The 14,216-nt window shown below is 38.5% G+C and overlaps 1 protein-coding gene across 1 annotated transcript; it reads left to right on the top strand.

Moving 5' to 3' along the window:
• The first annotated feature begins 4,245 nt into the window (after nucleotides 1-4,245).
• On the top strand, nucleotides 4,246-13,834 carry mapre1b (microtubule-associated protein, RP/EB family, member 1b). The gene is made up of 7 exons (XM_007566809.2): nucleotides 4,246-4,440; nucleotides 7,646-7,776; nucleotides 8,851-8,996; nucleotides 9,088-9,289; nucleotides 9,541-9,650; nucleotides 12,180-12,332; nucleotides 13,432-13,834. The coding sequence occupies exons 2-7, from the start codon at nucleotides 7,656-7,658 to the stop codon at nucleotides 13,474-13,476; spliced, it is 777 nt and encodes a 258-aa protein (XP_007566871.1). The 5' UTR covers nucleotides 4,246-4,440; nucleotides 7,646-7,655; the 3' UTR covers nucleotides 13,477-13,834.
• The last annotated feature ends 382 nt before the right edge of the window (nucleotides 13,835-14,216 follow it).

Genomic DNA, 14,216 nt, shown 5'->3' with positions numbered 1-14,216 from the left:
GGGAGTTTGCTCATGAGTTTGACTTTCAGCACATCACTTCAAGCCCACATAACCCTCAATGTGGGTTAGGAGTAAGGATGCAAACGAAAAACAGAGACAAGCATTCTACTACAATCGGCGTCACGGCGCAAAGCCCTTACCTCCACTGAAACCAGGCGACGCCATTCTCTCCAAGTTGGATCACCAGAACACCTGGGGAACCCCTGCTGTAGTTGCTGGTGACAGTACTACTCCCAGATCCTACATCGTTGAGACACATCAAGGGGCGACTTTGAGGCGCAACCGTCGCCACCTGTTGGACATGCCTTCTTCGTCTGGAGATACTNAAAGAAAATGTACTGGCAGAAAATTACCAGGACATTTTCCTGTTTTTTTTTTTACGGATTTTTTTCTTTACTGTGAGAGCATTGAGAATTTGTTTAGGGGCAGTTAAATCAACGACGCCAGTATGTGCTTTACAAGTAGAATCATTAGAAATGCCATCATGCATCAGAAGACAACAGATAATGGTTAATTATTGGATAAATTTAAAAGGACATAATGAAGCTCATCCAGTTAAGAAAGTACTAGAAAATTGTTGGGAAAGGAAAGAAACAAATTAACAGTTTTGGGTGGGTTGGGGATGACAAAGCAAAAATATTTAATGTATATTATAAAGAATTTAATCCAACAGTATTGTGGCCTTTGAGACCTACATGGAAATATATCAATGTAGACAGATCACTATCAAAGAAATACAAGATATTTGCCAAGAATTTTATAACCAAATACAGAATAAATGTGATTTGCAAATTTATGCTGATGGTTTGAAAGACCCAAAAATGAAGCAACCAGTATAGCAGGAGTGATTCCTGAGTTAAAGATTAATATTTCAAAAAGAGCATCTAATTATCTGAGTATATATGCAGTAGAATTGTGTGCTATATTATTAGCTTTAGAATGAGTGGAGGATACTAATATGAATAAAATAATAGTTTGTAGTAATTCATTATCTGCATTGTTGAGTATTGAAAAGGGATGTACAAATAATCAAAATATGAGATTATGGCTGTTCATCATAGGATATGTGAACAAAATAAAAATTTATTATTCTGGACTCCTGCTCATGTAGGTTTTATGGGCAATGAAAGAGCAGATAGGTTGGCTAAGGAGGCAATTAAAAATGAAGATATGCCAATAAAGTTATCTAAATCTGAAGGCAAAAGTATATTTTGGAGAGAAAGCAAGAAGATATGGAAAACTGGGTGGGATAATGAAATAAATGGAAGATCAGAGGAATAAACAGGAGGGAGGAGATAATTATAAATAGAATAAGAACCGGGCATAGTTTTTAAATGGAACTCTTTTTAAGATGGGGAAACATCTTACTGGTTTATGTATAGTTGGTGTGATACTGTAGAAATGACGGAACATGTTTTTATTAGTTGTAGAAAATATGCAAATCAAAGAAGATTATTAAAAACGGAATTAGGTGAAATTTGAGAATGTGATCAATCAGTTAAACAGTATTGAGGGGAGAAAGATTTTTCGATTTTTAAAAAATAATGGGATTTTTAAGAGAATTTAAGGCATAGATATTAGGATCCAATAGATGGCAGTAGTGCAACATTAATGGATGCAAGCTGCNAAAAAAAAAAGGGGAGATGTCATATAAGGACTGATATTTCTGTAAGGCTGGTTGTCATGGCAACGCTGGGGAATTATCGTTGTTGTCGGGTCCTGCTCCTCATGTGATGTGTTGGTTCTGGGCTAGGATTAAAGCAAAGCTAAGAAAGTTCTGGTTAAAGCTGAACACGTGTGTGGACATTCAGTACTTTACAGTAACTTATATATTTTTTTACATATTTGTGGAAGCTGTCACTGTGTTGTGATATTGCATGAGTGATAATCTGTGAAAAAAATGTAGCTCCAGTGTTAACTGGATTCAAACAGTCAGAGCCACAAGGCAGGTCTTAGCGTGTCAATCACAAACTCTTGTGGTGCTGCTCATCCCACTTCTCCCTGATATCTTGCATTTGGCTACACTGCAGCTAATGGAACCAGTCATGAATGTTAAGGCTAGTTAGTAGGACACCGATGACAGTGGATAAACGGTTTTCCTGTAATGGTAAGTTGATTGACAGCATGAAGAGGTTGATTGACTGTGTTAAGACTCTCCTCCTGTCTCTGATTGGTTGGTTTTGGTTGGGAGTGATGGATTTTTCTTCAGATGGAAATAGTAGCTCAGGGGGAGTGGAGGAGTTTTTATTTTCACAAATTATACATCTCATAACATAAAATCATGACATGGTGACTTTATTTTAACAAATATGCAAAAATCAGTGCATGTTTTTATTTAAAAAAAAATATTTGTGTATTGTGTATGTTAGGTTGCACCAATAAATTTTCCCCAAATCCTTAATTTTGAAGATTGGTGATCCGCCAGTACATGTGAAGGTGATTTCATCCACTGATCTTACCTACCTCAGCAAAGATCTAAAAATCAACCGCTTTCCTCTCCTGTTAGAGACGTTTGACTGATCGACCGGCCCACCAGGTCATGTCTCCATGTTTGCAGTTATCAATAGTCACCCCACTGTTGCCAAGCCACTGAGGTTTTCTGCATTTAGCAATATTCAGACAAGACAATCAGTATCGGCAAAAATCAGAATTGACAAGTCAGATTTTTAAAGACTGGCCAGAAATCTGCAATTGACACACTTCTAGTGTAGATTTTTTATCTGTCAGAATTCATCAAAATTACTCAATGTTTGTGAAAGAGGTATTAGCAATTGGTGAGACGCTGATGAGAAAGGTGATGTGCTGCTGTAATGTAATTTAGAAGCGTTTTGTAAAAAGTAAGTTTATAACATGAAGTGTTTCTGTGTTAAACTTGAGTATCCATTCTCTTTGCTTAGAGTTTTTCTGGGAGGAGGGAGGAGATAATTATAAATAGAATAAGAACCAGGCATAGTTTTTAAATGGAACTCTTTAAGATGGGGAAACATCTTACTGGTTTATGTATAGTTGGTGTGATACTGTAGAAACAACGGAACATGTTTTTATTAGTTGTAGAAAATATGCAAATCAAAGATTATTAAAAACGGAATTAAGTGAAATTTGAGAATGTGATCAATCAGTTAAATAGTATTGAGGGGAAAAAGATTTTTCGTTTTTTAAATAATACTGGGATTTTTATGAGAATTTGAGGTATAGATATTAGGATCCAATAGATGGCAGTAGTGCAACATTAATGGATGCAAGCTGCCGTTAAAACCTGAAGAAGAAGAAGAAGAAGAAGATGATGAAGACGGCGGCTTCCTCCTCCTCTCCATCACTTTAATCTGCAGAGCAGGATTTCAGTATCATTCTCGCCCTCTGACGGCTCTCCAGTGCCGCCCAGAGGCCTTTCATTGTCTTATTGACGACATGCAGGTTTATCTGCACTTCAAACCAGAAAAAACTCCATTCAGCTTTTATTGCGTTAAGGTTTCTGCAGGTTCCACTAACTCAAATTTAACCCCTGTATCTCCACAGAAATGTACGAACTCCGTCCAGCCAACTGTCGATAAATTTGGATTTATCCATCATAGACCCAAAGCAGCTAGGTAGCTAAGCTTGAGAGTACAGTGGCTTCTTTCATGTTAGCCGGGCAGCTAACGACACTTCCCACTTTGTCCTCACATAGTTTTCTTTAGGAAACCTTCGGGGGAAAAAAAAGCAGGAGATTTGGGAGGAACCTTACTTTTGGTAGAGTGAAATAATTAATAGTCCTTTCCACCAGTTTAAACTATTGAATGTATTATAATATTATAAAAATGTCTTCATAATAATATTTATTTCTAAGATATGCTCTTGTGTCAGAAAATCTAAATCAATGTTAGGGGATAATTAAAATTTTAAATAAAAGATTTCTAAAACCTTGGTTATCTTGAGGTCTAAACTGCCTGTGCTTGTACAGGAAACAGCGCCGTTGGGTTGGGATGGGTTAATGTGATTGGTTGAAACAAGGAAGCTATCTGATTGGTTGCTGATCATTCAAAGACATTTGCGGATTGTGAGGTCAGTTAGTATCAAAATTCACACACAAATGTAACGCCACCCACAGGCCAAAACAGTTTGTAAATCAAGACATATTTGTGTTTGCATCAAAAATAAAAGTGTGAATCTTGCATTTGTGGATATTGACCTATGCTTTTGTGAATTATGAGACTGTTTTAGTTCCATATACATGGGGTGCGTCGGTACGTGCTCTTACGTCTTGACGTCATCTGCTGCGCTGTTCCTCTGTGTTCTTCCGCTGCCGGTAGATTGAACGTGAAACATCTAAAGAAAAAAAAGCAGAAGTGGCACCTCCGGTCCCAGTAAACAAAGATTTGTCTTTTGTTGGTATTCGGAACCACAGCGGAAATAACTAAATACCATCGAGTCCACAGAAGTGTAAATTCTGACCAGTTATAGGTGAGTTAACAGTTTTTTATTGAAACAAAAACGGGGTGATTTGAAGCGGCCGCTGGGTGAGGAGCCGAGCAGCTAAATGCTAACTGGTGGTTTGCTGTCCCGGAGCGTGGCTGATACTGGTTAAAGCGGAGCTAGCTGGTTAAACTGGATCAGGCTTCTTCTTTTCGGTTGTCAGGGCCTTTAATAAAATCACATTTGGTATGATTGGGTTGACCAAGGCTCGGTAATGGTTCCAGGGTAACGGAACCTAACAAGGCGGTACTCCGTCTGGGAGGCTCTGGTTCAGGGCGGGGAAACAGCCTTCATTCTGGCAGAACTGGGCTACAAATCACAACCCGGTGCTGGAAACGTGTCCGGGATACATACGCAGTTTCTACAGCCGACCAGGAAACCAAAAATTTCACTATATGAGGTCGTAGCTAGTTAATAAATCTGCTTATAATCTGATGAGCACATTTACAACGGCTAACTGCTGCTAACGTTAGCTTCCAAGTTTCTGATGCGACCCAGGCGAAAGAGTTCCCTCCCTGACCCAAAATGCGTCCTGCAAAACATCAGTCTTAACCCAAACCAAGCAGTTTTAACTTAGCTTGCACTGTAAAACATGTTTGTTGGTGTTACCACACAGGAAGGGAGCTGGTCCGTGTTTAAAACGCAGGCCCGGTAAAGATCTGGGTTAACATGCGCCCTGCTGACTCAGATACAGCTGGCTGGCTCTGAGTTATCACAACTGGCCTGGCTTTGTTAAAGACAAAAAGTATTCAGTTACTCATTTGGGATTTGTTACAAGTGGATAAAAAATGGCTCCCAGGATTGTAAAGGTTACTGACTGACTGATGGGACAGTCAATTTACTTAATTTTGGTTTGAAAACAGAACATTTTGCAAAAAAATAAAAAAAATAAAAAAAATAACCTATCTTATATATTTCTAATAAAGCATTTGCAAATGTTCTTTAGATAGATATTTACTATCTTAGTGTTTCTTTGTGCTGTTTATTTTTTAATGCGATTTCTCGATTAACTGTCAGAATAATCGATTACTAAAATGACCGTTAGCTGCAGTGATAAGTTGTTATTGTCTACTAGTGATGTTGCTATAAACAATAAATCTGGGTGTGTTTGTGTCATATGGAGTAGAATAGAAATACCACTTGCTGTCGCTGACAGGCAAATACAAATGCATGCACATTATTAGATCCCAAAGATATAAAAAATTAAGACTGCACCTGAAGGTCAAAAAGTTTATGAAACTGTAACCAGCAAAAGCAAATAAACAAATATAATCACGGGAACTTGTGTAATCAGAAATCCACTGATTGGATCCATCATGGCAGCTGTGACTCTGATACCATCAGACTGACTCTTATTTACACCTGGTATTAAAATCTGACCTTAATGATCAGATCTGTAAGCCACTCTTCATGCAAATTCACTGATAGCGACGTCAAACAAAGGGCTATCAACAGGCCTGATGACCGGTGGAGGAAACGCACGATTCCTTTACATGCCATCTGTGCTGCACTGCCGCGGTAGAACAACTCGGTTAACTAAACGAAACCTGGAGATGTACGAATGATCAATTTAGTGCAGTGCGCCACAGCAAAGGGAAGAATAACGCAGAAAAGCCACTGAAGAACAACTCAAAACCACCTTTTATCAGGTGCTACGGACTAATTTCCGTAGCAACTAACAACAACGGCACTACGTTTCCGGATCCAACTCCAAAAAAGACTCAAGGATTTTTCACACAAAGAACATAACATTTAGTTTGTTACAATGTTATGCTTTTAGACTTGATGTTTATTTAGTGATGTGATAGATTAGCTACAGCTGGTTAGCTACTGCTGATGTTAGCAAAGCTAACACAGTAGTGGTTGATTAGCTACCGCTGCTTTTAGTTAAGCTAACACAGCAGTGGCTGATTAGCTAATTTAAACCCCTGCTCTACTGATGACCTGTCACTTGGTGTGTGGTCGTCTTTATTTTTAACTGAACCAAAACACCAAATTCCACATCACATCTACATGCTACTATTGTCATAGTCAAGCTAGCATAACTGACCTACCACTCTCTTCCTCGCTATTTTTTTCTCTTAATTAAAACTTTTCCTGACCTTGTTGTCTAAAGCGCTGCGTCCCTTTTTCTTTCATATAGCAGCCATACATTTAAGATTTAGCGCGCTGTGTTGACAGCTTGTCTGCTAAAACCAATGCTAGTCATCAGCTAGCAGCTTTTTGCCCTCCAGCAGGGAGGCGGGATCTAAACATCGCGCTGTTGGGATCTATACCTGAGTCAGAACAACAACTTTTAATCTGTGGACCAATCAGCAGGTTTATTTAATAAATGACAAAGTCAACAGGACATTAAGCAACACATTAAGGTAAAAATAATTGTTTAGGTTTATAGTGTTTTATTTTTCATTGTGATCCAGGTAATAACTGCTGCTCAAAGGAAGTCGTATCAGAAAGACATTAGAGCGGTTCCGTATGTTCAAAATGCAACATCAGCAGCTTTATTGACATGCAGCGCCGTCTGCATGCGGTTTATGTTGCTGTTAGATCATAAGCGTCTTAGAGTCTGACTTTACAATGCAAAAACTGGATGGAGGCGACGCTCTGCAGGAAATGACCTCGTCTGATGGAGGAACCGATGCTAAATATTGCAGCATGTCGGGCAATAATCTTTATATGACAGTATCTAAATGTTCAGTTCAGCACAGACATACTCAATTCATCCCAAAGGGAATTTAATTACCGTAGTTGTTGTGACAAAAATCATCCAAGTATCTGAGATTGTGATTTCAATTGCAATAAATCAATTAATTGCTTGATAAATTAAAACAGACTCAATTATTTCCATTTGTTTCTACCAAGAACTGGATGATAAAGTCTTCAGTCTGGTGTTTTGGTCTCAACTAGCTTTTATTTTGAAGAAGAAATTTGCTTATGGACTTTATAATTCATTATATTTGTTGTTTCTGTTGTTTTGCTTCTTTATAATAAATAATAAAAAGCAACAGTTCAACCAAGAAAACGAGAAAAGTCAAGAAAATTAAAAAATAATCTATGCTTCAACGCGAGTCATTTTGTCTTTTTTCTCCAAGCTTCTTTGGAAAACAAAAGGGAAGCATAATCTCTGCACACATCGTTTAAATCGGCTCCATGTTTCGGATCTGAAGCAGCAGTCCGCCATCTTGTTTTTCAGGTGAGCCAGAATGGCTGTGAATGTTTACGCGACGTCAGTGACCAGCGACAACCTGAGTCGGCACGACATGTTGGTGTGGATCAACGAGTCTCTCCAGATGAACCTCACCAAGATAGAAATGTTGTGTACAGGTAAGGGTGGGGGTTATGTGAAATTAATTCTTCAAAGCTGCATTATGAAGTTAAATCCTCAAGCAGGAGGAAAACCGTCGACCCAGTTGCTGAATCTGGTTTGAAACAGTCAGCTGAGCTTAATGAGCAAATACCTGGTGGAACAGCTGAGCTCATTACTGGAGCTGCCTCTCAGCTTATACTTCTGATAAAAGCATTAAAGGGTTAATAGAGGAGCCATGTTGGGATGACTTCCTGAAGGTGGAGCTTCAGAGAGAACAGGAGCTTCTTAAAGAAACAGACCCCATTTCAGAAGTGTAAAATTTCTCTTCAGTCATATTTGATTTACACAGCATTTTTATAACAACTGAAGATGAGATGGTTACTTAATTGTGCTATAAAATTACATTGTATGTCTGGAAAACACAATATACTGCGACTTTTCAGACCCTTTGAGCAACTTTTTCAAAAAAGCAACAAAGCTAGCAAAAAATTTTTTACAAAGAGGTCAATTTTTTAAATTTTATTTTTAGAAAAAGTTGCTTTATGCAAAAAATATTCCTTGTCTTCATGGGAAATTTTTGCATGCATTTTTAATCACTTTTACTTCATCAAACACCAATTCTTTTAGCCATGTTTACAGTTTTTTATGGTGAATCTTGCGGCTGCAGCTCTTTCTGCTCTGTGCTGCAGAAAATAAACCGGGTCCTTTCAGGACTTAAACCCGGCAGCTGTCCAGCAGCTTTTTGAGAAAGTGCCACGTGTTGCATCATGGGCAATAAGGCGAGACCAGGCAGGTTTATTTCTACTGTTTCAGAGCTGAGGAGCTTCTACTCCTTTGTTTGGTTCTGGTTGTGGGAGCGTTGAATAAACAGGTGTGTATTCACCTGAGGGTTGTAGGCGGTCTGCACCAGACGAGCCTTAGTAATAAAAACAATAATAAAAGTAATGATTAAGAAGCGCTGCCTGGAATTGATCAGTGTTCCTGGAGTCGGTCAGGACTCCGGCAGCAGGATGATGGGAAAGAGCCATTTGGATCATGTTTACAGTTTAAAATGTTCCAGAAGATTCTAATGTCGTTTTGCTCCTGGTCAGGCGCCGTCTACTGCCAGTTTATGGACATGCTGTTCCCCGGATCCGTGCCTCTGAAGAAAGTCAAATTCGGCGCCAAGTTGGAGCACGAATACATCCACAACTTCAAGCTTCTGCAAGTTGGTTTCAAGAAGATGGGCGTGGATAAAGTAAGTTTACTCAAACCTACAGGCCTAGCTCGGTCCAGACCGGATCCGTTTGCCGTTGGTTGCTCTGATTGGGCTGCCCGTCTTGTTTCAGATAATCCCAGTCGACAAACTGGTGAAGGGGAAGTTCCAGGATAACTTTGAGTTCGTCCAGTGGTTTAAGAAATTCTTCGACGCCAACTACGACGGGAAGGAGTACGACCCGGTGGCGATGAGGCAGGGCCAGGAGACCATGCCCATGAACAGTCCCGCCACGTCTGCGCTCAACAAGCTCCCCAAGAAGACCCTCAACCAAGGTGGGAGCCCGTCCACTGGGCTGATCGATCGGCGGTCCACTGGGCTGATCGGTCGGCGGTCCACTGGGCTGATCGGTCGGCGGTCCACTGGGCTGATCGATCGGCGGTCCACTGGGCTGATCGATCGGCGGTCCACTGGGCTGATCGATCAGCGGTCCACTGGGCTGATCGATCAGCGGTCCGTCTGATCAGTTGGCCTTGGACGTTAGAGCGATCAATGTAATCAGAAATCTCCCTGATTCTCTCATCAGCTACCCAGAAGCCTCCAGTTGCAAAAGTTGCTCCCAAGTTGGCTCCTGCTGGGGCCCGAAAACCGGGGATGGGAGGCGGCGATGAAGAGAGGGCGGAGCTTATTAATGAGGTTTGATTTGTTGGCTTGTTACGGGTGGGCATTTTTCAAATCGTTTATCATGAAAATTTTCTTGTCATAAGAATTTAGATTTCTTGATAAATTTTAATTAATGATATTAAAAAAGAAAACTGACAGTCAGGGCAGAATAATATGACAGAAAAACGTATCACGATATAAGCGTTTCATATCAGATGATATTGATAATTATTGATTAGTTTTTTGTTTTAAGTATTTGAAGTACAGCCAAGCTGGTGGAGGGACCTCTCCTGTTTTCCACAGTTATAATTCATGTTTTTTATTTTTAAATGAAACCTTAAACTGCTGCTGTGGAAATTACTTAGCTGTGTCCGAATTCAGGGTCTGCATCCTTCGAAGGACTGGTCTACGTAGGACGGGTCCTTCGAAGGCCGTGAATAAACTAAGACCGGAAGAAAAATACCTGTGGATTCGGACAGGTGTAGCTTCACCAACTGTCCCCGCCCCCAGCTCAGCGTAACTCATGTTGCCAAGCAACCGTGACAACGCGAAGCAGAGAGGAGAAAAAACGGAGCCGAAGTTTGTTTTTCAGTCATGTATTACTGATTTCTATATTATTCTTCACCTTTTATAGTAAAGGATGTTCCATAGCAAAAAGGAAATCTCTTAGTTTGATTCTAAAATGTTCAAATGTGAACTGCACTTTTCTACAAGAAATACAAATTATTCATTAAAATACTCTCCACATCGCAGATAGGACATTACGGTTAAATAAACATATTATGTTTGAAGGCTTAACTTTAATTAATTAATCAAACCGATGTGCTCTGCTTTGAAATACTTTATAAACCAAACATTTTCAAGCAGACCTGTCTGAATAATATCGGTGTTTAACTCCCACTCACTGGGGAAAGCTAGCGGGAGTTTTTATAACAATGTGCCAGGAGTTAGGCGTTTTCTCTCGGTGTACNTCATGTATTACTGATTTCTATATTATTCTTCACCTTTTATAGTAAAGGATGTTCCATAGTAAAAAGGAAATCTCTTAGTTTGATTCTAAAATGTTCAAATGTGAACTGCACTTTTCTACAAGAAATACAAATTATTCATTAAAATACTCTCCACGTCGCAGATAGGACATTACGGTTAAATAAACATATTATATTTGAAGGCTTAACTTTAATTAATCAATCAAACCGATGTGCCTCTGCTTTGAAATACTTTATAAACCAAACATTTTTCAACCAGACCTGTCTGAATAATATCGGTGTTTAACTCCCATTCATTGGGGAAAGCTAGCGGGAGTTTTTATAACAATGTGCCAGGAGTTAGGCGTTTTCTCTCGGTGTACTGAACCTGGAGCGCCCGGCCGGCTGACAGCTGAGCTGGCTGTTAACGCAGCGGTAGCAGACAGGTCCGAAAATGTCAGAGCAATATTGCAATTAGGTGATGTATTGATGAACCGAGCAGATATTTGAGATTACACACTTACATTCTCGCCTACAAACGTTGTACTAAATCACGTTGTGTCATTTAAAGTGTTATCAGGCTAAATAATTATTCGCTATTCACCGCCATTGACGCTCTGCCTGAACGCCCAGTTGGAACCCGCAATGAATTATGGGATATCGTGGGCCGTGAAGGATACACTGGACCCATCCTTGAAATCTGGGGAAAAGAAGGAGCATTTGAAGGAGTCTTTGAATTCGGACAGGCCTTGTCGCCACGCTATGACGTAATCGGCCTACAAATCCGTCCTTCGAAGGATGCAGACCCTGAATTCGGACACACCAATTACTCAGCAGGTTGTTGCTAGGCAACCAAAGTTTGGGGGAACTTGAAATTGCTTCTTACCCAGCAGGTTGTTGCTAGGTAACCACAGAATGAGTGGGTTAATGCCACTCTCTTTGCTGCTTGGCTGATTTCCCAGAATGTTCTGGATCAAAGTTCAGTGAATATTCTCTACATTCAATATTGATTTTTCTATCTGACATATAATCTACTGGTATTGATCGCATGTGTATCTGGATGTATATTATTGATTTATTGTCCAGCCCTACTGACAGTTTTATCAGAAATATTGTTTTTACTATTTGTTTCACGAGCTCATTAATAAATGCCAGTTAGTTCAAAAATATGATTAAATTGAGTTACTGTGTATAACTTATTGATATAAATCACACTTTTTTTAAGTAAGTGAAGAAGTTTATTTGAAATGGGATTGCTTTTGTGTTTGTGGTATGAAAACTGTGCTATACAGATGAAATACTAAAAAACAAATATCTTTTTAATTTGTATCGTGATCACAATAGTACCACAAAATATGGCGATAAAAGTCTAATTCCACATTACTCAGTGCTACTCATTTCTACTTTTATCAATATTAATATTATCAATATATATTATTATTTAATTTTCCTTTGGGATCAATAAAGTATTTTTAAATTAGAATTTTAAGTCGGCTAATATTTTTGAGGCTTTATGAAGCTAATAGTTTAACTTTGAAATGGCTGATATGTTTTTTAAAGTAAATCTTTTAACTTTTTTTATTTTGTACCACAGATAGAGATTCTGAAATCTACCATTCAGGACATGGAGAAGGAAAGAGACTTTTATTTTGGTAAGTTGAGGAATATTGAGCTGATTTGCCAGGAGAAAGAAGGCGAAGGTGACCCGACGCTGCAGCGGATCGTCGACATCCTCTACGCCACAGACGTAAGTTCAGCTTTAATTCAGTTCATGTTTCAACTCAAAACTCCTTCTCACAAATTATTGAACACAAATCCAAACTAAACTAAATCCATCCTGAACCGGACCAGTTAAACTGGTTATTGACCAGTAGAATAACTGGAAAACTGGCTGAAATCTGAAGGGATTAATGTAGAAATAGAGGATTGTAGTGGAAAATGTACCTGTTGAAACATTTAGAGGGCGGTAAGAGTGCACCGATTTTTAAAAATCCTGACCTGCTGATACCAATTTCTTCTTTTTTTATGACAAAGAAGTAGGAAATTGCAGATAGAAGAAAAAAAAGAGCAATTTTTCACCAAAAGAACTTTTAAAAAATTCTGTTCAGAAATGCAAAAATTTGCTTGGAAAAAAATCCAAAATTTTGATATTGGAAGAAGCAGCATTTATGCTGAATAAATGTTATAATTGTTCAATAGTAAATAAAAGTAGGAAAAAAATAATAATGCAAATATTCTCAAATATCAAAAATGTTTTAATTTATAAATAACATTTTACACTGCAACTGCATTTAACTGTAAAAAAATAAATGAATAAAACATCAATAATTAAAATGAATTATGGAGTCTGTATCCAAAAGTAAAAAAAGATGCTAGGAAAAAAAATCTGAAATTTTGATTTTTTGATTTTCTTTTTTAAAAGTAGAAAATGTTTAACTATTGAAGCCGAGATTTTTTTTTTTCCTAGAAAATTTCTGAGATTAAAATTTTCTGAGTCTGTTCAAGCAAATTTTTGACCACAACCTTAAAATAAAAATAAAATAAAATTGGACAGTTAAAACATTTAACTGTCCAAAATAAACAAAACATCAATCATTTAAATGGTTTCTGAAATCTGTTAAAATTGACAGGGAAAACAGGCAAAAGGAGCAGGTGGTGGAAACCAACTATTAACTACTGGGTGTTTGCACCATTTTCTAACGATGTTCGAAGGAAGTAACGATATGGAAGTTATTACTCTCATGTTAATTAATCATGTGATCAATAGATTTATTGCTGATTGTGAGGCCAAATGGGATCGTTTGGGGTCTAACCGTTCCACTCTTTCCTGTCGTCGTTTCCTGCAGGAGGGTTTCGTAATACCGGACGCCGAAGAGCAGGAGGAGTTTTAATCCGAGCGTCTCCTCCACTTTATCAAGCCAAGGTGGTTTGGTGTCGCCAAGCCCTCTCTATAATCAACGAAGCCTCTGTCTCCAGAACCAGAACCCGATACCCGGCGCTGCCCTGTAATCCAGTCCTTCCCAGAACCAGACCCGCGTCGGGAAACACCTGGTTTTCACTCCGGACTCCAGTGTAAAAAGCATAAGCCATGTTTTGTGTGCGTGTATGTGTGTGTGTGTGTGTGTTTAAAAGCCTGTTGGATGCAAATGAAGAAACTCGTCCTGACGACCCGGTCGACCCGCCGGCGCTTTTCTCCAAACTAACCCTGAATGTTTTGTTTCTGACCGTAAAACTGAGATTCATGTTGTATTTTATTTCCCACATGTTTTTTATATTTCATTCATGTTTTCTGCTCGTTTCAAACCAGATCGCCAAAAAACAAACGATTAGTATGATGGCATGTTAGGGCCGTTGTAAATTAAAAGAAAAAAGGAAAAATAAATTTACGCCAAAACACCTAGAAATATTGAGATTAATCTCAGAAATTTTCTAGAAAAAACACGGGCATTTCTGAGTTACAAAAGTTGAAAATTTTCTTGAAAAAAAAATACATTTTGAGATCAATCTGAAATTTTCTAGAAAAAAAGTGAAGTTTTTAGTTTGAAATGTCAGAAATTTGCTAGAAAAACTAACGTTCAAGATTAATCTCAGATTTTCTAGGAAAAAGAAAATTTAAGTTTCAAAAGTAGAA

Source organism: Poecilia formosa, unplaced genomic scaffold, assembly GCF_000485575.1.
Source record: "Poecilia formosa unplaced genomic scaffold, Poecilia_formosa-5.1.2 Scaffold200, whole genome shotgun sequence".
Taxonomy (NCBI): Eukaryota; Metazoa; Chordata; class Actinopteri; order Cyprinodontiformes; family Poeciliidae; genus Poecilia; species Poecilia formosa.
This window is presented reverse-complemented; position numbering and strand designations above follow the sequence as displayed.